The sequence below is a fragment of the Dioszegia hungarica genome, assembly GCF_025882075.1.
Source record: "Dioszegia hungarica strain PDD-24b-2 chromosome Unknown MKK02contig_8, whole genome shotgun sequence".
Taxonomy (NCBI): domain Eukaryota; kingdom Fungi; phylum Basidiomycota; class Tremellomycetes; order Tremellales; family Bulleribasidiaceae; genus Dioszegia; species Dioszegia hungarica.
In genome coordinates, this window is record NW_026515770.1 from 3,201,695 (window position 1) to 3,225,710 (window position 24,016).

The following is a 24,016-nucleotide window of genomic DNA, read 5'->3' on the forward strand; positions in this document are numbered from 1 at the left end:
GATGATGAAACGCGTGACCGCCTCGGCTTAGTGAAAGGGAAGCCAAGGGTGCAGCGAGTCGCGGCGAGAGCTAGAGCCCCGGCGATTGTGCCGATGTCGATGCGAAGCCGCTCTATAGGCTTCGATGGGCCGCAGTAAGTAGGAAGGCGTCAGCCAAGCCGTTCGACTCGCTCATTTCCGGAGCCCATACAGCAGCCATTGACCAGTGCATCGCCGTACTGCCATATCGTATCAAAAGGATCAGGCCTCAGCCTTGCCTAGCAAGGGCCCAGTCAGGATTGTCAGGGCCCCCCATACTCTACATGATACCGAAAGATCCCAGAGCACGCCGAACACATCGTAGTCGTCGCCACCCCACCCCTCTCAAGCTCAGCCTCTACGTCCACCAACGTATGGTCTCCGTCCCCAGCATCCTCGTGCTTGCACCCTGAGCACCTCGAGGCGAAGCTCGCGAGCGGGGGAACGTCGACATCGCTGATATTGAGCCCGGCAAAGATCCGGGCTGGTGGATGAGAGTAGAGCGTGTCCTTGAATCCTCGGCCGGTGACGGTGAGGATGGGTTCTCCGAACTTGCTGTGGGTCAGGGTAAGGGTCACTGTGGATGTGAGCTTCTGATTCAGGATTTAGCACGGTAGCCGGCTAGAGCTAGCGTCGACTCACGCTCTATGCCCAGCTCTTTGTTGAGAAGATGCTCGGTGGCTGCGTCCTCCTGCCACTGCGCTGACAAAGGGAGACAGGTCCTGTTTGGCCACTTGTTGGACGCTTCCGCCCACCAGGTCGGCGATGGATCCTCTTGGATGATGAACGTCGAAATGAGAGATTCCGCCATGATGAACGATGTGTGAGCAGTCAGAAGAACTGGGATGGTCAGAGTAGGGTAGACGGCGTTGTCAGGCGTCAGTGTTGTTGTGAAGGGTGGCAAAAGGGGATGCAGAAGCAGCGCCGGGCGTTCTTATATATCCCTTAGTTGTCGATTGTACTCTCCGCCCTGCTTGCTTATCGCCCCTCTGGGGGTCAGATTCCATATCAGTGGAAGATAAGGAGGTCGGAGTAGCCTGGACTGTCCAGCCGTAACATCCGCTTACAGTGGACAAAGGATCCTTCCAGGCCTTATCAGGGCTATGGCTCTGCCGGGGCACAGAAGATAAGGGTGGATCGGCCACTGGATTGAGCGGAGACTCATCAACAGGACAGCCTCCACTTAGCAGCATGAGCTCCGGTACAATATGAGCACGCCATCCCTCGCTGAGATAGGCGAAAGTCAATACTCAATATGTACATAGTATACTGCCTACTCCTACATGCTGCCACCTCCTATGCCCTGACTCTCCGCGACCGCCTACTCGCAAGTCCGGATATCATAGTCGACAGTGTGGTTGCCCTGGCCGGGGACCTTGGGCTTGAAGTCAACGTAGACGAGCTGCGGCGTCAGCTCCAACTCCAGCTCTACCTCTGGCAGAAGCTCCGACTCACCTCGCCCTTCTCCGCAGTCCAGTCCCCGTCCGTGTCACGGTAGTACACAATCTCGTTGCTGCCCGCGTCCCTGACCTCGGCGGTGGTGTGCGAGATGGCGCCGTCGGTGGACCACTTGATCGTGTAGCAGGTCGACTTGGAGACCTTGAAGGGGGTGGTGCAACGCTTGGTGCCGTCCAGGTCGAGACACTTCTCGACGGCGTAGTCGGTGACTGAGCCGTGGGCGATCTTGTTGGCTGAGAGAGTCAGCTAGGATCCGGCTGGACTGGACAAGGGGAGGTGACAGGAAAGGAGGCGGTGGGGCCGTGGGGGAAAGGCAATGGAAGCAAGCAGAAACATACGCTTCAAGGCACCCATGCCGGTGAGAGCAAGACCGGCAGCGACGAGGTTCTGGAAGTTGGGGATGTACATGTTGTTGGCTGTTTGATGTAGGTTGCTGGGAAGAGAGGTGGATGAAAGGGAGATACACGTTCGAAGAGCCAACGCTTATAAGTCGCTCGCTCGCTGGACCCGTCCGAAAGGGGAACGGGATTCACGGATGCGAATCAGATCTCTCGGCGCGGGTCATGATGTCATCGACGCAGGAAAGTACGTAATTGTCTTGGAGACCCCAGACCTCCCCAATTGTTCCGGCAACGGTTTCAAGCAGTTTCATGCTACTTTCTCGCAGCTTGAAGCAGAGTGGGAAGGGGAGGGAGCAGGACAGAGAGTTTCAGAGCATGGGAGCATGATGAGACACGGATGTTTGAATAAAGCATGTCTGTCGCTCAGCGCTCAAGCCGGAAGCAAAGGACAGAGAGAGGGAAGCGCTGAGTTCTGAAACATCTCGCCTGGCCCGCTTCGTTGTCTCTTGCATCTGCCTTGTTTCGAAAGCTCGAACTTCCACCCGGCAGCTACCCTGAGGTCTGGTGAACGCGTCTGATCAAGCATGGCCAGCAACCCACCCTCCGAGACCATCCTCGCCATTGGCGCCTCCTGCGCAACATGTCACACAATCGACTTCCTCCCGACCCGCTGTCCCTCCTGCGGGGACATATACTGCTCGAACCACCTCCGCATCCATCAGCCCTGCTCTGATCCTGGTCTGGGTTACAAAGAGTCCAATACGGTAGTTGGGCCGAGCAGCTTCAAGCCCAGGGGAGGGTGCGAGGTGCAGGGATGTGGGCGGATGAGTATTGAGGGTGTTGGGGGTTGGGGGAGGCGGACCGGGGTGGTACTCAGCGAGATAGCGTGGGGCCAGCTGTGAAGGCCGACGCAGAAGTGGAGAGGATAGCCAAGGAGGTCAGATGTCCAGGCTGCGGAGGGGCATACTGTGTAGCGTAAGCCAACCTTCTGTCTTGTGCACGAAACGCGCCAGTGGTGACCCTCATTTCTAAGCTGAAAAGGCAGACATCGCGCCCAGACATCACACGACTGTACTGCCCCTCTGGCACATAATGCTCGACACGACGCCTTCATCACACGCAAAGCTCAGGCGCAGGCTGTACTGGCCAAAACGTTCCCTGATCAGGCGGGACGGGTCATCCCCAAACCACCTCCCGCGAAAGATGTACAGCGACCAGCGTCTGCCTCGAAGGCTACATCCTCAGCCGCTCGTACGACATCACCACTCGTCCCCTTACCCGACGTCATGGTACCCGCTCTTTTACCTATTGGAGATACGGCTACCAAAACAACCAAAAGCAAGGACGAGAGGATGTGGGACATCCACGTCCGCAAGATCCGGTCTCTCGCTAGTCCACTCAAGGGCAGCGCAGGTGGATTTGCGGGTACGGAGCAGGAACGGCGCTTCTTTGAGTGGGGCAAGGGAGACGAAGCGGGCATCAGGAGCTGGGAGGGAGGAGCGAAGTGGGCTGGGAAGCTGGAAAGGAGTTGGGTGCTGGGGGTATGTCCTCTGCGCATTGCTCCGGTCCACAGATAGAGCTGACTCCACAGTCGATGCCTCTCGGGAGACTGCTGGACCTCATGATGGCCGCTACGGCCACTCCAGCTCCCAAGACTCTCCTCGATCCTTCCCAGGCAAGTCCTTGTCTCCTGAATCCTTCAGAGTCCCTGCATTTCCCGAACGACCGCTGACATCCAGACTTGGACCCTCATACTCCTCGACGCCAGTCCCTCGGCTCCTTCTCCTCGTTGGGCAGTACCCCTGCGGACTGATCTCCCGGTGGAAGGGCAGATACGGGACGGTACGACGATCGTGCTGTGTAAAGGATGGGCGTCCGCTGGTGAAGCTGGTTGACGGGGAGAGGTCTACAGGGATGCATGGTGTATGTGATTGTTGGTAGTATTCCGGGTACAATGTGATGGTGTCTATCGATAGAGACGCTGGTAATGGTCGAGAGTCGGATCGGTACTGGACAGACCGCCTACTTGATCTTGGCTTCGGTGAAGAGGACGTGCTTCTTCACTGTGGATATCAGCTATGCCCTGATGCTCCCGATCATGATCAGAATAGCGGACTACTCACCCATAGGATCATACTTCATCATCGCTAGCTTCTCTCCTAATCTTGCCCGAGTGGTCGTATAGAAGAATCCGGTCAGAGCGGTCGATACGAGCCGTATGAGGATACGCCTGCATCGTCAGCTACTTAGCTGCCATGTGAGAGCATGCACTAGCTTACCTCGCCTTGGCTTTGGGTGCCATGATTTGCTATACCTTCACCGCATGTATAGTCTACACCTCAAGAGCTCAAGCAACATCGGTCCCCTCAAAAGTCAATAGGAGACGCACGGAACAGCCTCCGCCACATCGCCATAACTCCGCTTCTGGTGCTCTCGGGCCAAACGTAATCCCGGCCGTTCCCAAATTTCGCCGTCACTCAATTGCTTCCGTCCTCGCTGCGCTGCGTTGCTATCCAAAATCGTTGCGTTGGTAGCAGTAAAGAGAGCATCCATCAAGGTATCTTCTCATAGTATCGACAAAATGGCCGCACGTCCCACCCTCACCGTCTGGTCCGCGTCAGGAGAGAGCTCAGGCTCAGTCCCCCTCCCCGCGGTCTTCACTGCCCCCATCAGGCTCGATGTCGTCCAGCAGGTCCACAGTGAGTTGGACCGACAATTAGGAGGGGTGACGGGGGAGGATAAGGAGAGATTCAGGGGAAGTGGACAGTGGGACGGAATAGGAGGATGGAATGATCTAGGTGGAATGGAAGAGCGGACAGGCGCAATGGAGGGAATGGAGGAACACTCTAGACCATTTGCTAACTTCCCAGAGTCGATGGCCAAGAACCGTCGTCAGGCCTACGCCGTCTCCCCCAAGGCCGGTCACCAGACCTCGGCCGAGTCGTGGGGTACCGGTCGTGCCGTCGCTCGTATCCCCCGTGTCGGCGGTGGTGGTACCCAGCGATCCGGCCAGGCCGCGTTCGGAAACATGTGCCGAGGCGGTCGCATGTTCGCCCCTACCAAGACGTGGCGCAAGTGGCACTTCAAGATCAACCAGGGTCAGCGCCGGTACGCCGTTGCGTCCGCCCTTGCGGCCTCGGCTCTCCCCTCCCTCGTCCTCGCCCGCGGCCACCGCATCGAGCAGATCCAGGAGGTCCCCCTCGTCATCTCGTCGTCCATCGAGTCGGTCCAAAAGACCAAGGCGGCCGTCGAGCTCCTCCAGACCGTCGGTGCCGTTGCGGACATTACCAAGGTGTCCAACTCGCGCAAGCTCCGTGCTGGCAAGGGAAAGATGAGGAACAGGCGGTACCAGCAGCGTCGGGGTCCCCTCGTTGTCTACGGTAAAGACGAGGGTATCGTCCGGGCGTTCAAGAACGTCCCCGGTGTCGAGACTTGCAACGTCGAATCCCTCAACCTCCTCCAGCTCGCCCCCGGTGGACACGTAGGTCGGTTCATTGTCTGGACCGAGAGCGCCATCAAGGCGCTTGACGAGATCTACGAGAAGAAGTCTGGCTTCAAGTGAGTCTATCGTCCTCGGTTTCGAGATTTTTGCTGATGACCAGCCTTCCCCTCGCCAAGATCTCCACCTCGGACGTCACCCGCCTCATCAACTCGGACGAGATCCAGTCCGTCCTCCGCCCCGCTGGCCAGCCCGTTGCCAAGCGTCAGTCTCCCTCTTCATGTTTGTTTTCTGACTCACCGCTGACCCTCAGGCCCCTTCACCCAGAAGAAGAACCCCCTCCGCAACAAGGCCGTCCTCTTCCGTCTCAACCCCTACGCAAAGACCCTCCGTCGTCAGGAGCTCGTCCAGCAGGAGCGCCGCGCCAAGAAGGGCGGTGCGTCCGTCAAGAAGTCTGCGCCCGGTTCCGCCGGCAAGGAGTTCTTGCAGATTCTCAACGCTGCTTAAGTGGGAGTTGTAGGATTTGGAGTAGCGATTGGGATGTATGGTAGTGGTAGCTTCGGATCCGTGCCAGGAGGGGGTTCTGGTCATTTGCCCCGCACCGTGGTTAGAGTACTATATAGTTCCTCGCACCCTTCTCGAGCATCTGCTTCGTGTTCGCTACTGCCTGGCACCCTCCATCCACAGCGTCATGCTCCCAGATCTACTTGATCCTCAGCCGCACGGTGTACGACATTTGGTGCCGTTATGGCGTGTCTGAAATTTCAAGTCCAAGCTCAATTAGCTCGAGCTTCTCTTCTCTCAAACATCTTGTTTCCATCCTCAGCCTACTTACACATCGCCATCAGCCATGTCAGGCAGATCATCCACCCCTCCCAAGCGCCGCGCCTCGGGCTCTACCGACCGGCACGCCACCTCCATCAAGGCCTCCCGGATGTCCGCTACCGCCGCCGAGTTCACTCCTGCTTCTTCTACCACCCCTGCCTCCGCCTCCGCGCTTGCTGATCCGGTCGCACAGCAGCTGAAGTCTGACAAGGATGGGATCATGAGCTCGACAGGCCAGTCGGAAGCGACCAAGCGGGCCATGGCGGATGCTGTGGCGGCGTCGAGGGTCACCAAGCCTCTTCCGGGGAGTAGGCGGACAGGGGTGGGCGCGGACTTTGTGCCCAAGCAGGCGGAGGTGCCGAAGGGCGCAGAGGCGAAGGAGGGAACGAGGAGGCTGATTGTGGTGCTGTCGCAGGTGGGTCTTCTGCTCGGTCGTGGGGGGTTGAGATGCTGGAGCAGTATGGGCTTGGATGGAGGGGATTTGATGGCTGGCCGAGAGCCGGATGAAAAGGGTCACAGGGGGATGTCACTCTATAAAGAGCCCAGAGCTGACCCACAGGCCTGCCTGGAAGCGTACAAAGTGTCTTCAGGCTCAGCGTCCAAGACCGCCCCTGGTAAAGAAGCCAAATACGCCCTGCTCAACTGCGACGACCACCAGGGTATCCTCGCCAAGACAGGAAGGGATATCGCCGACGCCCGACCAGACATCACACATCAGGTGAGTCCATGTCGCTGTCTCCTTCGGTCTTTCTAGACGGAGCTGACGACCCAGTGCCTCCTCACCCTGCTCGACTCGCCCTTGAACAAATCCGGCCTGTTGCAGGTATACATCCATACGGCCAAAGGCGTGCTCATCGAGGTCAACCCGAGCGTACGGATACCGCGTACCTTCAAGCGATTCAGCGGTCTCATGGGTGAGTTATCTCCTTACCTTTCTGGAGTACAGGTGCACAATAGCTGATCCGTCTAGTGCAATTACTCCACAAACTCAGTATTCGCGGTGTGCAGGGAAGCGAGAAGCTCCTCCGTGTCATCAAGAATCCAGTCACCGATCATTTCCCCACAAATACCATCAAACTCAGTCAGCTTCGTCGCCACCTTCGTACCTGATGTGACATGAGCTGACGATACGCAGCGCTCTCGGCCGATGCTCCCACTGTTCGATTATCGAAATTCCTCCCTACCCTGCCAGAATCGCATTCTATAGCCGTCTTTGTCGGAGCTATGGCACGAGGGTGAGCTACTGTATTCTGTTCAATATCTCCGACAGTGAGAATGAGCTGGGCATGAGCTGACACCTGTTCCAGCGCAGACAACTTTGCCGATCAATGGGTCGACCAGAAAATCTCGATATCAGACTACTCGCTCTCTGCTTCTGTCGCATGTGGAAAATTCTGCTGTGCTATGGTGAGCTCGTTGATACCCCTCTTTGTTCGAAGGGCAAATAACTGACCCCCGCGCAGGAAGAGCTTTGGGATATCGTCTGATCGCCCCTGGATCCACCCTTTATCCCCGCTTTCCTCCCGGAACCATCATGTACCCCATCCACGCCCTCATCGGTCTAGGATCTTCTGCTTTTTAGGCCGCATTCACCTGCCCTGTGCCACTCTGTACACTGTATGTATCAATAATACCCATGGCCCTGCATGTCTGCTTGGTACCCGGCTTTCGCTTGACTTGGTCATGATCCGCAGAGATGATACATGTGGCAATGAACGATTGTCACTCGCGTACATCGATATATATCATCAATGATGCGCATGTGTCGGCAGATATAGGAGCAATTACACACTGTGCATGCTATGTAGCTGATACTTGATATGAAGGGCGTAACGGGTATATACACATCCTACAAGCAAGAAAGAGAGAGCCGATGAATAGGTGGTATATTAAGAAGATCCTCCTTGGCGCTGGCGTAGCTCCGCAGGCCAGCTTTTCCCCTTGTGCCGTCTTGTATGTCGTATAGTCATATCATCCCGCAGTACTGTACACCCTACCCCACCCCTCTCCCCCTTCTCCCTCTTTCCTGCCTTCCCTCCATTTCCACGCTCACGCTCAAGCTCCACCGTCCCCCTTCCCCCTCGTCGGGCTCGACGGACTCGCAATAACCTCGGCCAAGCTCCGGAGCTGCCCATCCGCATTCGCGTCTCTGCCATCCACGACGTCCCTGATGAGGTGCATCGTATTCTCCAGACTGCGCCTCCGGTTCGAAGGCGACGTCTTGGTCGTTCCGAGCGACTGCTTGCGCGAGTGGCCTCGGCGCCACGACATGCCACCGCCCGCGGTGGGTGTACCGGGAGATCCGCCGCCGCCGCCTGAACCGGGCGAGAGGGGGCCAGGGACGGTGCCGTCCGAGGGAGAAGGGGCGATGGGGGAGTCGTGCGTCGCAAACGGGCCAGTGATGGGGACGTAGGGCATTTCTTCGGGGGTGTGGGGGATCGAGTGGCTCGGGGAGGGGGTGGCGGGGGACTCGTCATCGGGCTATGGGGTCAGCTCAGCTTGCCGATGAAGCAGACTACTCAACTCACATCGATGATATCTGGCGGCAGCCGCTCATTTTCAATATCAGACTTCCGCCTGTAAGTCAGCTTTCAGTCTCAACCCGAATGCAAATACGACGTACGCATCATCAAACCCGTGAATTGCATCCTTGATCTCTTCTGCCCCGCTCGCAAGCTCAACACCTGGCGCACCATTGGCTCCCGAGATGCTCTTGAGCTCGGAGACCTTCTCGGACTCCTCTCTGCTTGGTCAGCTTGGTCTAGATCTCGAAGCTCTACGTAGCTTACCGTAAGAGCGCAAAGACGCGCGACATCCGCCCAACAGCAAGGATCTTCGACTTGATGAGCTGCCTCTGTTGCTGGCTCTCGGTGGGATCTGGACATCAGCTTCGCTATCAACACCTGACGACAGCGGCAAAGACAAACCTTCGATCTCGGGCGTTTCGGGGGTGATCATCGGTGTCTCCTCTTCCTCCTCGAGCTCCTCCTTGGTGCAGCAGTTGAGAATAGCTATCAGCATATCGGTGACTACCAAGTCAGCTTTGCCCATTCACATCGGAGGCCGTAGTAGCTTACTCTTCTCTCCCACGAAAGGCAAGGACCAAGTGAAGACATCCATGAAGTTCGGCAACCAGTACGGGTGGGGTGTGCAGTTGAATTGCCGAATGCTGGACATATGAGCTTACCGGATCCAAGTCGCTGTCCGCGGAAACTCACTTCATAACGTTCGACTCGTACTTGAGCACAGCAGCCTTGTTGGCATACACGTCGAGGTAGTTGGGGGCAGAAAAGATCGTCATGACCGATGGGAAACCGGTCGTCTTTGTCTTCCTGTACATCCGGTATCTGTGAGGTCAGCTGATGTTCATAAACCTTGGCGCGAACCAAACAGATGACATACCCGGCATCTTGCGCCTCATGCGCTCTGATGATGGATAGCAGGTTGTTGCGCTCCAAGAATTGACAGGCTGCGGCGTACCTGCCGGGTCAGCTCACATCTCCATCCGAAGACGGCAGAATACAGAACGCAACTGACGTGAAGAAGTATGAGCATCCCCGGACGTGATTGTGAATAAATGTATCGTTCGGGTTCTTTTCACTTCCGAAATCCTCAAGCGGGTCCGCCCAGAGGATATCGCACATGAGCCCATGGGTCGGAGGCTCCCTATACCGGTTGATCTAGATGATCAGTTGACTCCTGACGAACATCGAGGGAACATCAACGCACAGTACGCAGATCGTCAAGGGTGTGCAGTTCCGGCGAGAGACCGCCGTGGATACAGAGGAACTGCTTGTTCATGACCGCCGCCAAGGGAAGGTTGCAGAACGAGTCCATGCACGCGTTGTAGACGGTTTCCGAGTACTTGTGCTTGCCTGTGATATCAGCTGGCGGTCCTATCGGTAGTCGGGGGGCTGCAGCTTACATTCCAGCTTGAAGGTGAAGTAGTCGGTCAAATGGCGACATTCGTGGTTGCCCCGCAAGAGGAACAGGGTGTCGGGGTACCACATCTTCAACGACCACAGATAGAGGACACACTGGATGATCAGCTTGGCTCATGGCAAGTACCGACTGCGAGCCAGCTTACTTCAATGGAGAAGTATCCTCGGTCGACATAGTCGCCCAGGAACAGATACCTCGTTTCGGAGGGGTTTCCGCCCACTTCGAAGAGCTTCATCAGATCGTACTGCACGATCAGCTAGAGCCCAGCAGGATAGTGTCTTTTATGACTGACGTATTGACCATGTATATCACCGCAGACTAGTCTTGTCAGCTCGGGATTACACTCATATAGTGTACGCGTAGCTCACCAGTGATGGGCGCGTCCACTTCGAGCAAGTTCGGCTCAGCCTTCAATACCTCTCCACCCCTGTCTGATCAGCCACCTATGCCTCTCATCTTTGAAGAGTCTCGATTAGGTAGACGTACTTCTGCAGGATGAACAACGCCTGTTCCTCGGTCAATCTCCCTTCCCGATAAAAGTGGTTCTTGAGGAACGCGATATCCGGCTTTGACTTGTCCTCTTTCGAGTAGAACTGCTCGTCTGTCGGGACATACATCGCTGGGGCTTGGACCTGGACGTGTCAGCTTCCATCTCATGCGCGATCCTCTGAATGCGGCAGCTGAGAGGAGTGTAGATGAAGCCAAAGGGGGAGGCGACTGTGGGAACTCCATTCTGGCTCGCCACCTCGCTATTATCCATTCGAACCTCTACAGCCGATTGTCCAGCTCGTCGTGCTACGCCCTTTCCGCGAGAGACATGCGACCTCCTCGCAGCGCCGCCAGACACGCTATACCGCGACTCGAGACATCGCGTGAGGCTTCGTCAGAAAGAAGCAACTCACATCCTTCACGACCCGCTCGGTCGTACTGACCACCTCTCCATTCTCGAGCTGATGCTGCGTAAAGTCAATATCGGGGATCTGGAGTGTTGTCGCCTGATTGGTGTTCCGCGCGTGGATGGCTGCGATGGCGTTGGCGGTCTGAGTCCGTGGGGAGGCCATGATGAATGGCGATGTGAGGGGTGGGAGGGGGAGTTGGAGGAATGTGGAGTGTGATGGGGAGATGCGAGGATGACGGGGGATGTGAGTGTCCAGAAGGGTAGGCTGCTAGTCTATGTTCTACCTGCTGATATAGTGAGGGGGTAGTAGATGTATGGTCTACAAGTATGGTACTTGTGTGAGGTGAATGAATGGTGGGTGTTAGGGAAGCTTGCTACAGCTTGGACCCGGTCACGCTACCACGTCGTCATATGGGGAGTTTTCATTAGGAGACTGCTATACGAATTACATTTCAATACAAACCAGTAAGGTCCCGCTAATCAAATTCCACCGCCCCTCTGAACCACACAAACTCGCGAACCAGAGCCATCCCTTCTCTATATCTACACTATATTATACATCAGCCCACCATGCCCACCGTAGAAGACTACTTTGACGACGATACCGACATCCCTCTCCCCTCCACCTCCTCCCGCCACCTCCCGAATACAGGCGGCCAGGGAGCGCTCCTCGAGGAGATTTCATCTGACGACCCGGACGTCCCCGAGCTGGACTATGACAAGATCGCAGAACAGAGTCGGGGGATCTATGGCGAGGGTCAAAAAGCTCCTCCGCCTTCCTCGTACAAGGGAAAAGTGGCAGTGAGGGATGAGCCGGGAGAGATCCGGCCAACGAGCGGGGGAGCGGGGCCAGCAGCGAATACGCCCATGGGCGGGTTTATGGGCGATATGATGCGTCTGCAGCAGGCCGAGGAGGAGAGGATGGAGAAGATGAGGCAGCAATTTGGAGGGGCGCAGATCACTCAGAGTATGGATTACAAGGGGTAGGTCGAGCGCTTTGGTAGTAGGGATTTCTGGAGCTGACAGTGATAGCTGGAATACTGTCTACCCCATCTACTTTGACGCCAAGCTGTCCATCAGCGATGGCCGGAGAGTCAAGCGCGAAGACGCAATGTGGTGGCCTCAGGCCAGACAGATTGGGCGGGCTTGTCAGGCTTTGGGTCTCCAGAGCGTGCTCGAGGTGAGTCGGCATTTGGCCAAGCAGTCAAGCTCTGTAGTTTGCAGCGGAGAGCTCGGGACTTGGGCTGATCCATCAGCCTGATAAGACACATCCGGCGGACTGGGAAAACCCTGGACGAGTCAAGGTCCAATTCGAGCGAGATGGGCGTTTCATCAACCCTATCGTCAAGAACCGTCAGTGCCTGTCTCCTACCATCTGATCTCACGACCGCATGGATCTCAAGCTGACATTGCAGGCACGCAGCTCTACCGCCAGCTCGCCAAGATGATTCAACAACAAGAGCCATCGCTAGCGTACAAGCCCACACCCAAGATCGCTCGAAAATCATACACCTTCCCCCTCAAGGTTAAAGCCAATGCCAAGGCCGTACCCGCAAATGCCAAATCCCAGCCCACACCCAATGCCAAGTCCGGCAAGGCCTCTAGCTCCGCTACCCGACCTACGGTCCGCCGACACCCTTATGGCTCACCCCGGCCACCCCGTCCCACCCACATTCCCCCGCTAGACGATAGGCTGCCACTGCACTCGCCGGTAGTACAGACGGGCGTGGCTGTCGCGTCGGTTAAGCGGGAGCTGGAAACTGAGAAGGAGAATAAGAGGAAGGGGATCGGGGCGGGAGTTGGTGCAGGGGGGGAGGAGAAGGCGGAAGGTGGGAAGGAGAAGGCGCCGAAGATCAAGAGGATGGTCGTTAGGGGGAAAAGATAAGTGGCTGGCTCGGTTGAATAAATGCATGCCTCCAGATCTACCATCTCTACAGTATGGCTGTGGGGTACTCGTGTCTGAGTGTGATAGGCTGCCCTCAAGGTAGAGGTCGGGCGCAAGGCCGGTGATACACCGTCTGAACGGATACCTTGCCGGTCCCGGGGCCACATTCCTCATGAACTTCAACTTCGACCGAGATCCAGGAATTTGCACCTCTGCCTCTCACCGTCTATCTATACAAGCTTTACACAGCATCATGACGACTCTTCCTCCTCCAGCAGCTGCTCCAGCGCCGGCTAGAGCGGCGATGCGACCGCCGCAGTATCAGGTGCTCAAGAAGGACCGGCACACCACCAAAGTCACCATTGACAGATGGAGCATCACGGCGGTGAAGCGACCAATTCTCAACATCAAAGAGGTAGAAACGTGAGTCCAGGCCCTCTCTCTCTACGACAGCTGGTACGATCTCGCCTTGGTCTAAGTTGGACAAAAGCTTACGATCTGATAGAGCCGAGAAATCTCTAGGCCTTCCTCTGCCAGAAATGACATTCGGCAACAACTCGCTCATCCTCTCCTATTCTGGCTCGGCTGGCTCCTCGTCGACTTCTCCATCAGCAGGAAGCGCTGCATCGTCTTCGGCATCCACGTCGGGCGAAGAAGTGCAGATATCGTTCAATGCGCTTGATGCGTTGGAAGCGGTCGCTGTTGGAGAAGGGTGGGAAGAACGGGTCGGCGGAGGGGTGCAGGTCGCGATGGCTGATCAGTGGGGGAAGAACCGGTACGCCTTCCTGTCACAGCTGCCCAGACAAACATCAGGTACCGCCAGCACATCAGAGTCGCTGATACATCTAGGTCAAATCCTTCCGCGCTCCTCACGGACGTCCCACTCCCTACCACCCCAGTCAAGCCACACGACTGGACCTACTCCGGTACGCACGCCGGCTCTGTCGCTGGACCTAGTGTGAGGTCTCTCTCACTCCTGCATGTGATCTGTATCTAACAGTAGTAGCGTTTCGGGCCATCTTCGACGCATCAAATACCGATGACCCTCCTCGCTCGACAAGATCCCATCCTGGATCAGATCCTCTTCTATGAGGACGTCCCGCTCTTTGAGGACGAGCTGCACGATAACGGCGAGTCGATCCTGAATGCTAGAATAGTAAGCTTGTCTGTCCTGATACTCTGCTGGGCGCACGAAGAGCTGACGATCCTAGCGAGTCATGCCGCATTCGCTCTTCGTCCTCGCCAGATTGTTCCTCCGGGTCGATAATGTCCTGTTCAGGATGTTTGACGTGCGGATGTATCATGCGTTCGGGAGCGGGGAGGTGATAAGAGAAGTGAGCGGAATGGAGGCGGAGTATGACGATGTTCGGGCGGTACGTTACATTGTTCCGCGTCATGATCAGATGGGACGAGGTGCTAATACCATAGATGCTGGAGAAGCCATCCGACCTCTCTCCACTGACGGATGCCAACTTTGTACATCGAGCCATGACACATCTGGCAAGCCGACCAAAAGAGGAGCGGACGTCGTCGAGGACAGGCAAGCCATGGCCTGGACTAGGAAAGCGAGTGGAGGTGCTCAGATTGCCGACGGAGGCGTCGGCGCTGGATCAGGCGGCAGAAGGGGTCCGTCAGTTGGGCATATCATAGTAGATTCAAGGGATGCATCACGCGTCCGCCCTGTCTAGCTCTTTACGAAGATACCGTATCTCATCGAATCCGGCTTTGCAGCATCCTCCCACAATGACACCTGCCCAGACCTTTTTGCCCTGCTCGTCTCCCTCTGCATCCAAGCGCGCATCCTCCAGTCTTCGCGCGATCCCAGCGACACCCACAGCCCACTCGTCCGGCCTCGTCGTGCGTTCCGTCCACGTCCGGGACGTCGTGTCATACACCGCCCCTCCATCCGGGTAGAGCACGAACACCGGTCCTGCTTCCCCATGGCTTTTCGCCAGCTTACGCATGGATGTGTAGAACGCCTCGGCGAGGGCGGAAATATGGGAGGGGTGGGTGCAATTGATGCCTATCCCATCTGGACGTGGTAGAGAGTTCGCCGAGTCGGGTGATGGGGAGATGAGGGAATAGAGGACGTCGTCCACCGAAACGTGCTGGTCTGGACCGGAAGCCAGGTGCTGCGGATGTTGGCCGTCCGGAAAGGCCGAGGTGATCCAGAACTTCTTCCTCCACCATCCCTCCTGTCCCTCCTCAGACACCTTCCCGCCACCCCACCTAACCTCCAGCTCCGTATATAGCTTCCCCATAGCACGCCGTATCGCCCGAATCTCCCTCAGCAGGGGGATCGTCTCGAACCCCAACCACTCGACTTTCCGCCATGTCCCCTCCTCGGCCGCATAGATCCGCAGACGGGCGAGATGCCACACCGCGAGTGCGTCTTCCGCTTCCAGCTCCTCTGCCTGGCCGCTCGGCGTCGATGGGAAGGCATTTGTCCGAGTCGAGGAGGATGAGGTTGAGGATAGGACGGGACCGTAAGGAGGAGGATAGATCCCGCCGTACTCCTGCGAAGGGGACAGCGTGGCGCCATGCGGTCCGAGGGAGAGCACGACGCCTGCACTCTCGCTCCCAGATGATGAGTGGACGATGTTGATAGCGCCTCGCATGATAGTCTCGGCCTCATCGCGTCCATGGTCGACCAAAAGCGGTTCCAGGCTCATCTGATACCTCTTCAGATCAGCTTACTTTCGCGAAGAAATGAGAGGGTATGGACCCACGTAGCTGTCTCAATGAAGTCTGCACCGGCCTTGGCGTACCCCTCGTGCACCGCCCCTATAGCGCCAGGATTGGAGTACAGGAGGTCCGATCCCCACATGGGTCCAGAGACGTCATGGCCTAGCGATTCGAGCTGGGTGCCCTTTGGCGGTCAGCTGTCGAGCGCAATATTTCGCGGGGAGACTGACCATCGCCCCGTCAAGGAGCTTTATGCGGGCAGTCATCGATAATGGAGCTTGATTGAAATCGTGGGGGACTCTAAGGGTCGAAGAAGATGAGGATAGAGGGAAGATTATGATGGATAGGTGGCCGAAAGCCCTACCTACAGGATGCAGCAGCTCAGAGTGGCGCCACGGCGAAATTCGCCACCCGGACTGCCACAGTACAACAGCAGCCCATGCTCTGGCGACGCCCAAGCCTGACCTATAGTCGACGTGGTAAGGGCAGGATCCACGTCAAGCCAGAATCCAGGCTATAGTTACATGTGTCTATATGGTGTATTATCAATCTCGACCCTATCAATCTCGACCCAGTCCGGAATCGTCTACAGGGTCAGGCTCGCCCACGCGCTTCGCCTGGAAATCTTCTACGAGCCTGGTGTAGCTCGTCCCATCGGCCAACTTCACCCTGCAGGGCGAGTACTCCTCGCAATCCAGAGTCAACCCCTGATGATCCCCGCATGGGTGAACGTAGCTCTCATCGTCCGCGATGATCCACCCCATCTCCCTCCACTCCTTAACGTCAAGAGCACCGGTGAATTTGCACTGAGATCGTGTCAGCATCCAGCCTGGATGTTTAGGTCAAAGTTTTACTCACCATGGTCTTGGTCACCTGTCCAGGCTTCTTGGTGAACTGGATCTCGAACGACGGATCGAACCTCTTCCCCTGTGCGTCCGTATCATACACCTTCCCCTTGTCATCCACCTCGTAGGACTGCATCCCGTTTGTAGTCGGCTGGCCATTTGGGCCTATGGTGACTTTCCCAGAAGTGCCTTTAAAGTAGACGTACACTTTTGCCCCGTGTACGGCCATGGTGGCCAGCGCCAAGAATAGGACTTTTGAGTTCATAGTAGCTAACATGTCGCTGTGGATATTGCTTTGCTGGCGATAGACTGATGTGGGGTTTTGCTTTTTCGAGCCAGGTAGGAGGGGACTGGGTCAGGCCCTAAGTATCTCTTGTCGTCCTGCCTTGTCATTGTGAATGCCCGTAATCTCCTTTGTGCTCCCCTTTCGCTCCCTTCTAGCTCCACAATTGCCAGATGGAGTGGAATTTCTCCTCGAATCGGCCCCACTTATGCTCGGCATCTCCGTCATTCACACACTTGGCCCCTTTGTCCTCATGCACCTGCCAGTACCGTGGAGCACCGTATGTCCTCGGGCTCGATGATACTTGATTGTTCTCCCCCTTGGATCCTTTCTCCACAACCGCCTGCTGTGGAGTACCGGCTCGGCCCCTCGGTCATGCTCCGTGCCTCCTTGGTACCTCCCCGTGGCTCCTTTCTCCTGCCGTGTCTGCTGTAAGAATCTATTCCTCCGTTGTGTTCGAATCTGAGCCTGCTTTGCGCCTGAGCTCACCGCCCAAGAGTATGGATCGATCCTCTAAGCTGTCGTCATCACAAAAAGCACCGCAGCGGTCGGTCCCTCACTTGAGCGAGGTCGTATCGGCAATCGATCGTGTCACCTCATGAATTGGGTGATCCATTGGACCATTTCCAGGGGGTTTGAGGGATTCTGAGGGGATGTCCGGGCTGGATGATGTCCGGGCTGGATATATTGCCATCGCCGTTTGGACTCCCGTCCTGCAGCGTGCCCCAATTTGCCGATCCCAGTATACGTCGTCAGATATCATGAACAGGTGCCCCGTGACGTGAGACGATGTGAGGTGCAAGCACCAATGACGAGCTGCTGTAACAATAATATACATGGACGGTGTCTACTCTCATAGGACTAATCGACCTTGGAGACGAAGGGTATGAAAACCTGTGTACGAATATACTGTCTAAGGCCGGATACTGGTGTTCTCGTCTGGGTCGCTGACAAGCTTCTCCCTAAAGTAGGTGATACTGGTTCCATCGACGAGGAAGGGGTGGCACGTCGAGGTGGCTACACAGTCCAGGACCATACCGTGGTGGTTGTCGCAGGGGTGGACGTAGCTCGGATCATCGGTGATGATCCAGGAGATGTCTCGGTATTGCTTGTCGAGAGCGCCTTTGAAGCTGCACTGATGTGCATCAGCCAAGAACCCCGACTATGTGTTTCGACTGAGACGAGTCGGTGAGTGCACTCACAGTGGTAGTGATGAGCTCTCCAGGCTTCTTCGAGTAGTGCACTGGGAACGAGACTCCAGCCGCCACCTGGTTATTGGCATCCAGATCGAAGGCGAGCATCTTGTTCAACAGGGTGTGACCCTTGCCGTCGTCGTATGGGCTGCCCGCCTCTGCGGTGAACCACACGTGGACTTGGGCGCCTTGGACGGCTGTGGCGACGAGCATGGAAATGAGGGGGATCAGAGTGGTCTTGAAGAACATGATGACTGGTGGTGGACTGCGTATTCGTAGTCGAGGGGCTTGGATGGGCGGATATATATCTCAACAAGACCCGAGGCCTGGAGAGCCCAGTATATATGTCTATCTTAGCTGCACAGCAATATGACTGAAGGGAGGGTGGAGCTCAGGAGTGGGCCCGTTGATTGGTCATCGCCCCTCGCTCCACACCGCAAGGACCCTTCTCCTTCCTTTGGATGTGGCTAGCGGCCCCCCTATAAATTATCGGCTGTCATCCCTGCGTGGAGCGACTGGAGGGAACCCTGAAACAAGCGATGCTGGATGTTGACAGAGTGATTGACTCGACGACACCAGGCTATGCAGTCGGCTCCAGCCCGCAGTGCAGAAGATCAGCCCCTCGAAACGAAGCAGTACAATGGAAGGCAACGACATGTCATACTGAGTGCTTCAAAGGCTAAGTACAGACACTATGTCGCCTTTGGACCCTTCTCGTCGAACTTGGTGATCTTGGTCCCATCAGCGAGCGTGGGCTCGCACGACGGCAGGGGGTCACACGTGAGGGTGAGACCATGGTGGTTGTAGCAGGGGTGGAGCCAGCTCGCATCTTGCGCGATGACCCAAGAAATTTCGTCGTAGCCCTCTTCGAGGGCTCCCTCGAAACGGCACTAATCACGATCAGCTAAGGTCTTCGAGGGGTCCATGCCCTGGTGAGGGACAGAGATGTGCCATTTGCAGAGTACTCACGTCAGAGACTCGGCGAGGAGAAGACATCGACGGCCCCACCGATGTTCCCTCGAACTGCACGCGTACCTCGCCCTGCACAACCCCCTTGTCGTTCACTGGGAAGATGATCTCAGAGTCCAGCCTCTCCGGGAACATATCTTTCTTCGGGTCTTTAGAGATCCAGATGACCTTGGCATCGTTGTGGCCATGGACTTTGACCTGACGGGCTCCGTGTACCAGCGTGCTGGCGAGCGCGAAGAGGAGGGTAGTTGCGAGACGCTGGTGCAGCATGATGGGTTCTTCTTTGCTTTTATTCGCGGATCAGGCGAGGCGATACAAGACTGAGATAGGTTCAAGACAGGCAGGGGAGAGACGTATGAGGGCCTTTCAAGCTTATAGGCCATCGTCCAACCGAACAACTCCTTTCAGCCCCTTCGACCCCTGGATTGTGTCCTGCATTTGCTTTCAGCTAACCCCTGCCTCCCTCGAGCTCCTTTTCAGGTTTATGTACCATACTACCAATGGAGTATCATACCATATGGATGGTCACAGGTCCCCTGACTGACAAGGGAGGGGAAGGTGTGAAAGGAGGTCAATCTAGCTTAGATGCTCTGACGATATTCCGGCGATCAGCGGCTTCCTCACGTGCTGAGGCTGAAGGCTTGTCGCGGCCTTCATCTAGCGCTCAGGTTCCGATCAAACCTTCTCAGACCGCACCCTATGCTGCACAGACTCTGCATACCCGCATATAGTATGATGTTCTACCGATCTACACAAGTCAAATGTCCGATCCGCCCATCTCTCAATAGAAATCCTACAGCAGACCTCTCCCCCTCAAACCTTCTTGGGCTTCCGCGTACTCCTCCCCAGCCCCATCCCCATCCTGACCAAAGTCTCAATCGCCGCCTGACCGTTATTGATCAAGTCCTCGTCCCATTCCAGCACCCCCTTCTCGAATAGGCACACGATGGTCGAGCCGCCGAAAGCGAAATAGCCGAGTTCGTCCGCGCGGTCAATGTCTTGGCCTTCTTCAACGGTGGTAGCTATTGATCCGACCACTGCCGATGTCAGCTCTGTCCAGGTCTTGGGACACATTATGATGTCGACTCACTCATAGCGCCGACCCAGACGGTCATGACCGTCCCAAACTCCTCACTTTCGACCGGGGCGATCTTTCGGATATTCTCGCCGTACACGTCTAGCGTAGTGCGGATCGCTTGCGGATTGACCGTATAGTACTCGCCGTCAATGAGGGTCATCTTGCCGACTTTGCCCTTGACAGGCGAGTGGAAGCGGTGATAATCCTGAGGAGCGAGCCTAGACTATCAGCGTCCACCTCATCATCTGACGAACAAGCTGTCGACACACCTGAAGATACCCAAAGCACCACCATCGTACTTCCTCCACGTACTCTCGTACGCCGGACCCAACAGCCTCGCCACGCTAAACTCCCTCCCCTTGATCCAGATCCGTGTCGCCTCATCCACCGTCGCGAACGCCATCATTCTGCAGTCTGCGGGACTGACGAGTCGGTATGGGTCTTCCGGATCCGATATAGGCCGGGCCGACGCTTTGAGCTTGCGGTAGAAGAATTGGTTGAAGGATTTGAACGAGTCGAGGGGATCGAGAATCTCGTCCACGTTGAGATTGTGGAACGCGATGAATGGGAGGATGTCGGCGACTGAATCTGGGTGGTCGAATTTGATACCCTGCTTGATAGAAAGGGATTTAAGCAGGCGTCGGGCTATAGTATCAGCTCTGTGATAGACATCCACAAGCAAGACTCACCTCGACCACCCTCCATCTTATTCCGCCAGCCCTTATACAGCACCCTGATCCCCAACCTGACATACACCGCCATCTTCTCCTCTTGCAGCTGCCCCGTCAACCTGTCCTGGACCAGGATATTTGCCGAGTTGGCGCCCAGGCGGTAATTGCCGATAGTGACTTTGTTGACCATCCGCGTCAAGAATTTCCGCTGGGCCTGGCTACTGGTGACGTAGTTGGCAGTGACAATACGGTCGACCCGGGCCCAGTCGTTCGACGCGCAGACGGCAAGATGGGTGACGATATCCTGCTCGGACCGTTTATTGAGGCGGGCCTGGTGGCAAAGTGGGCATGTCCGGATGTTGATGACCCGTTCCCGCGTATCGGCGTCCGAGGGGTAGTTGTCGCCATCGTCCGAGACGTCCAGATCGCCCTCGACGTCGGCCGAGGGGGACATGGTCTCCATAGTATCCGCTCCGAGTTCGGCACCTCCCCGAGGCGCACGACCGTTATGGACCAAGGGTGTCTCTTTGCCGTCGAGGGACGGCTCTCGCACCCGGATATCCGGGACGTTCCCGTCCATGGCCTCTAGGTTCCCCGGAAGATCGCCCGACTGCTGCTGAGACCGCAAGATCTTCTCCCGCAGCTCATCGGCATCAACCGGGCTGGAGATGACCTGCTGCGGTCCGTCCATCGCCAACCCGTCTCCTTGAGGTTCAGGCGCCATACTCGGGGTATGCGTCCCAGAGTTGAGCTGGGAGCTGATCGGCTTGACCTTTGCCTTCTGGGCGGCGGGCTTGGTCGCCTCGTTCTCAAGGTGCAGGATGACCTCTTCAATCGTGAGCTCCCCCTCGATATCCTTCCCGCTGGACTTGAAGAAGCCCTCGATGGTCCCTTGCGTGAGGGTGGAGCCGAGCGAGTCGAGCATGGCGGTCAACTCGGTGAATGACATGGTGCCCGTCTCGTCGACGTCGTATTGGGTAATGTACTGTCGCCAGAACCGCTGACGAAGGGCGTCGTATGGCTCATATTTGGCCCGAATGGTCAGCTTCGGCGAGTGTTTGGCTTCCCAAGCCTTGTCCTTTTCGGTGAGGATAGGCAGCTGCTATATCAGCTGGAGTACCGACCTCCAGATCGAGTCACCCACAGTGAACTCCTTGAATTCGTGCTTTCCATCTTCATCCTTGTCGTACAAGCCATTGGCTCCAGGTTGGGGAGCATCGGCAATGAGCTGTTCAAGAGGTAAGACACAGCCACCGACGGCATCGTTCCCGGAGACCTGCCGGATCAGCCCAATATTAAGTTCATACAGCATTTGTGCTCACCTTGTCCCAATCCAAGACCGCAAACTGCATAGTGTAAGAGCTTTCATGCCTGCGCACGTGGAAGAGCAATTTCTCATCCCAAACGGGGTTGAGGGAATGACGGATGACTCGAGTTCGGAACACCTTCTTGCCGAATGAGATGACGACGAAGGGGTCCATATCGTAGGTCACACGGATAGCTGATCCGTCAGCTGTGATACATCCCGATTCTGACGCGGCGACTCACAGCTCTTTAGCTTTGGCAGATCCGACGCTGACTTGATCTCCATCGCCACAATACCCAGCACATCCCGGTTGCCCTCCGCATCAAAGTTGAAATCCTGCTTCTTCTTCCTCATCTTCCGATTCTTGCTCTTCTTGCCAGCCTTCTCCCGGTCCGACGAGTCCCCCGAACCAGCAGTGGTCGCCGAGGTCTTGTTTCGGCGCATAAAGAAGGGTCGACGAGAACCCCCCGGAGTGGCCGCGCCGGACATGCTTCCAGGCGTAGCGAGGGGGGTGGTGGACCCCTCCGCGGTACTGCTGGCGCGGGAGTCGAAGTAGTTCGAAGACGCCTTGTGAGAAAGCCGCCGACGCGCAGGCGAGACGTCCGTTCCCCCCTGAACAGATGGAGCGCCGTGGCTGGAGGGACCGGTATGGATCTTATCGTGCCGAGCCTCGTCCTCCTTGCTCATAGCGTCCGGGGAGTACTGGAAATCCCCATCCCGGTCCTCCTCGCCCGGACTGTCCGACTCTTCGTCGCTGCTGGAGTCGGTCAAGCCATCGTCGGCCAGTGAGGCATCGTCGTCATCGTCGTCAACCGAGGATTGCGGGACAGGCGCGACTGGACTCATTTTGTGACCGCCAGTGAGGCTGGAGAGGAAGCCAGTCTTTCCGCCTGAATTGCCGCTGACCTGCTGAGACTGCCGGCGGTTTCTGAGCTTGATCGTGCCGATACCCTTGTACTGACTTGTCAGTTGGTCTACCGAACTCTGGAGAAGGATGGCTTACAGCTGGAACGCCCAGCACTCCACCGAGTCCCTTGCCCGCCGCGCCTCGGTCAAGAATCGTTGTGAATACGGAGCGGACCCGCTTCAGCCCTTCCTCCGGGGACAGATCCTTAGGCGGGACGAAGCCGATCTGAAACGATAAAGTACCGGTAACTTCGTGCTTGCGCCGGGTCGAGGTGAGATGCCGAGTCACAGCCTAGGGATCAGCAAGTTTCTGGAAGCAGCAGAGGGAAGACTTACGGTAAGGTTCTCGTCCCAGAGCGAAACAGCTCCGCTTGGGAACCATTCGTTCATCGGAATGGAAAGCTCGCCCATGTACTCTTTCCGCAACATGTCCTGATGGGTTAGCCCTGCCGCCATCGATCGAGGAGGAAGCGTACCTTGTCCCACATGACTGCTTCCAGTCCGCGTCCGCTGATGACTCCCGCCATGCTGAGGTAGAGAGGCAGGTCAAATGTGCTCGCCTCTGCTGGGAAGACTGGGTTTAGGGTTTTCTTGATGTGAGGCGTGGATTGGCGGTCCGTGGGTGGTAGCAAGAGGGACACGAAGCTAAGCAGGTCAGCACAGGTCGTCTGAGATGAGAAATAGAACGATGACTTACGGATCACTTGTGCCTGCCCGGTCCTTGGCGACCAATCCTTCGCCCTTCACCACTCGAACTCTAATCCACGCTGCCGGCTCCTCACCGTCGAGGGGCTTACGCGGACCCCTCGCAGCCTTCGCAACGTGCATGGGCTCATTACCGCTGCTTTGCCTCTTTGGATCCAGGCGCGAGCCTCGACTGTCCAAGTGGGTCGAGTTGGGTGGGGACGACCCAGCACCTTGAGTTGGCGCTGGGGTCGATGATCGGGTGAGAGCTGATGCGGCGAGTTTGAGGGGTTTAGTGGCTATGCGAGTGATGCGCCTGGGAGTCGACGGGGTAGATGAAGGAGGCATGGTGGCTTGAAGACGGAATGTGACGGATGGAAGAGCGGCGGTCGAGGAACGCCCTTAAGTCTGACCGAGTTGAAAGGGTTGACAAAGGAGGATCAGGGGGAAGCTGGGATGAAGGCTTGGGTCGACCGCCAAGAGGGCGAGGTCTTGTGTCCGTTGCTGCTCCTGTGTCCTGCGAGCTGTGCTATGCTGATGAGTGGTGAGCAAGACAGGAGGAAGGTTGGAAGCGAGGGCTATGCAAGCTG

The 24,016-nt window shown here is 56.7% G+C and overlaps 13 protein-coding genes across 13 annotated transcripts; 5 read left to right on the forward strand and 8 right to left on the reverse strand.

Moving 5' to 3' along the window:
• Positions 1-1,339: 1,339 nt before the first annotated feature.
• On the reverse strand, positions 1,340-1,884 carry MKK02DRAFT_44949 (CND01770-like protein; the record flags this gene model as incomplete). Its single annotated transcript, XM_053093162.1, has 3 exons — positions 1,340-1,420; positions 1,474-1,709; positions 1,815-1,884. 3 exons carry the CDS (start codon positions 1,882-1,884, stop codon positions 1,340-1,342), a joined length of 387 nt encoding a protein of 128 aa, XP_052946021.1.
• Positions 1,885-2,401: 517 nt separating this feature from the next.
• On the forward strand, positions 2,402-3,630 carry MKK02DRAFT_44950 (uncharacterized protein; the record flags this gene model as incomplete). The annotated part of the gene is made up of 4 exons (XM_053093163.1): positions 2,402-2,715; positions 2,863-3,358; positions 3,409-3,496; positions 3,557-3,630. The coding sequence occupies 4 exons, from the start codon at positions 2,402-2,404 to the stop codon at positions 3,628-3,630; spliced, it is 972 nt and encodes a 323-aa protein (XP_052946022.1).
• Positions 3,631-3,839: 209 nt separating this feature from the next.
• MKK02DRAFT_44951 (uncharacterized protein) lies at positions 3,840-4,119 on the reverse strand (the record flags this gene model as incomplete). The annotated part of the gene is made up of 3 exons (XM_053093164.1): positions 3,840-3,880; positions 3,941-4,047; positions 4,097-4,119. The coding sequence occupies 3 exons, from the start codon at positions 4,117-4,119 to the stop codon at positions 3,840-3,842; spliced, it is 171 nt and encodes a 56-aa protein (XP_052946023.1).
• A 279-nt stretch (positions 4,120-4,398) lies between these two features.
• On the forward strand, positions 4,399-5,763 carry MKK02DRAFT_37067 (putative 60S ribosomal protein L4; the record flags this gene model as incomplete). Its single annotated transcript, XM_053089552.1, has 4 exons — positions 4,399-4,516; positions 4,688-5,375; positions 5,420-5,520; positions 5,570-5,763. The coding sequence occupies 4 exons, from the start codon at positions 4,399-4,401 to the stop codon at positions 5,761-5,763; spliced, it is 1,101 nt and encodes a 366-aa protein (XP_052946024.1).
• A 343-nt stretch (positions 5,764-6,106) lies between these two features.
• MKK02DRAFT_26099 (Alpha/beta knot methyltransferase) lies at positions 6,107-7,568 on the forward strand (the record flags this gene model as incomplete). The annotated part of the gene is made up of 7 exons (XM_053087140.1): positions 6,107-6,496; positions 6,641-6,799; positions 6,854-6,995; positions 7,052-7,162; positions 7,217-7,316; positions 7,389-7,488; positions 7,545-7,568. 7 exons carry the CDS (start codon positions 6,107-6,109, stop codon positions 7,566-7,568), a joined length of 1,026 nt encoding a protein of 341 aa, XP_052946025.1.
• A 568-nt stretch (positions 7,569-8,136) lies between these two features.
• Positions 8,137-11,084, reverse strand: MKK02DRAFT_44954 (Serine/threonine-protein phosphatase 2B catalytic subunit A1; the record flags this gene model as incomplete). The annotated part of the gene is made up of 16 exons (XM_053093165.1): positions 8,137-8,562; positions 8,610-8,658; positions 8,705-8,824; positions 8,871-8,958; positions 9,009-9,110; positions 9,159-9,250; positions 9,300-9,428; positions 9,484-9,561; positions 9,619-9,761; positions 9,811-9,956; positions 10,007-10,118; positions 10,169-10,267; positions 10,316-10,341; positions 10,392-10,450; positions 10,510-10,655; positions 10,926-11,084. 16 exons carry the CDS (start codon positions 11,082-11,084, stop codon positions 8,137-8,139), a joined length of 1,974 nt encoding a protein of 657 aa, XP_052946026.1.
• A 407-nt stretch (positions 11,085-11,491) lies between these two features.
• On the forward strand, positions 11,492-12,806 carry MKK02DRAFT_44955 (uncharacterized protein; the record flags this gene model as incomplete). Its single annotated transcript, XM_053093166.1, has 4 exons — positions 11,492-11,904; positions 11,954-12,101; positions 12,178-12,274; positions 12,337-12,806. 4 exons carry the CDS (start codon positions 11,492-11,494, stop codon positions 12,804-12,806), a joined length of 1,128 nt encoding a protein of 375 aa, XP_052946027.1.
• Positions 12,807-13,059: 253 nt separating this feature from the next.
• MKK02DRAFT_24804 (signal transduction-related protein) lies at positions 13,060-14,456 on the forward strand (the record flags this gene model as incomplete). Its single annotated transcript, XM_053086938.1, has 6 exons — positions 13,060-13,229; positions 13,297-13,593; positions 13,638-13,764; positions 13,813-13,962; positions 14,018-14,179; positions 14,235-14,456. The coding sequence occupies 6 exons, from the start codon at positions 13,060-13,062 to the stop codon at positions 14,454-14,456; spliced, it is 1,128 nt and encodes a 375-aa protein (XP_052946028.1).
• A 17-nt stretch (positions 14,457-14,473) lies between these two features.
• On the reverse strand, positions 14,474-15,757 carry MKK02DRAFT_25393 (putative homocysteine S-methyltransferase; the record flags this gene model as incomplete). The annotated part of the gene is made up of 3 exons (XM_053087030.1): positions 14,474-15,485; positions 15,536-15,675; positions 15,722-15,757. The coding sequence occupies 3 exons, from the start codon at positions 15,755-15,757 to the stop codon at positions 14,474-14,476; spliced, it is 1,188 nt and encodes a 395-aa protein (XP_052946029.1).
• A 294-nt stretch (positions 15,758-16,051) lies between these two features.
• Positions 16,052-16,565, reverse strand: MKK02DRAFT_44958 (uncharacterized protein; the record flags this gene model as incomplete). The annotated part of the gene is made up of 2 exons (XM_053093167.1): positions 16,052-16,297; positions 16,350-16,565. 2 exons carry the CDS (start codon positions 16,563-16,565, stop codon positions 16,052-16,054), a joined length of 462 nt encoding a protein of 153 aa, XP_052946030.1.
• Positions 16,566-17,532: 967 nt separating this feature from the next.
• On the reverse strand, positions 17,533-18,061 carry MKK02DRAFT_33490 (uncharacterized protein; the record flags this gene model as incomplete). Its single annotated transcript, XM_053088728.1, has 2 exons — positions 17,533-17,754; positions 17,822-18,061. 2 exons carry the CDS (start codon positions 18,059-18,061, stop codon positions 17,533-17,535), a joined length of 462 nt encoding a protein of 153 aa, XP_052946031.1.
• Positions 18,062-18,504: 443 nt separating this feature from the next.
• MKK02DRAFT_44960 (uncharacterized protein) lies at positions 18,505-19,051 on the reverse strand (the record flags this gene model as incomplete). Its single annotated transcript, XM_053093168.1, has 2 exons — positions 18,505-18,702; positions 18,782-19,051. 2 exons carry the CDS (start codon positions 19,049-19,051, stop codon positions 18,505-18,507), a joined length of 468 nt encoding a protein of 155 aa, XP_052946032.1.
• A 543-nt stretch (positions 19,052-19,594) lies between these two features.
• Positions 19,595-23,774, reverse strand: MKK02DRAFT_26198 (phosphatidylserine decarboxylase-domain-containing protein; the record flags this gene model as incomplete). Its single annotated transcript, XM_053087156.1, has 11 exons — positions 19,595-19,818; positions 19,872-20,077; positions 20,129-20,504; positions 20,549-21,629; positions 21,675-21,806; positions 21,853-22,031; positions 22,079-22,793; positions 22,840-23,034; positions 23,079-23,174; positions 23,219-23,387; positions 23,440-23,774. The coding sequence occupies 11 exons, from the start codon at positions 23,772-23,774 to the stop codon at positions 19,595-19,597; spliced, it is 3,708 nt and encodes a 1,235-aa protein (XP_052946033.1).
• Between the last annotated feature and the right edge of the window lie 242 nt (positions 23,775-24,016).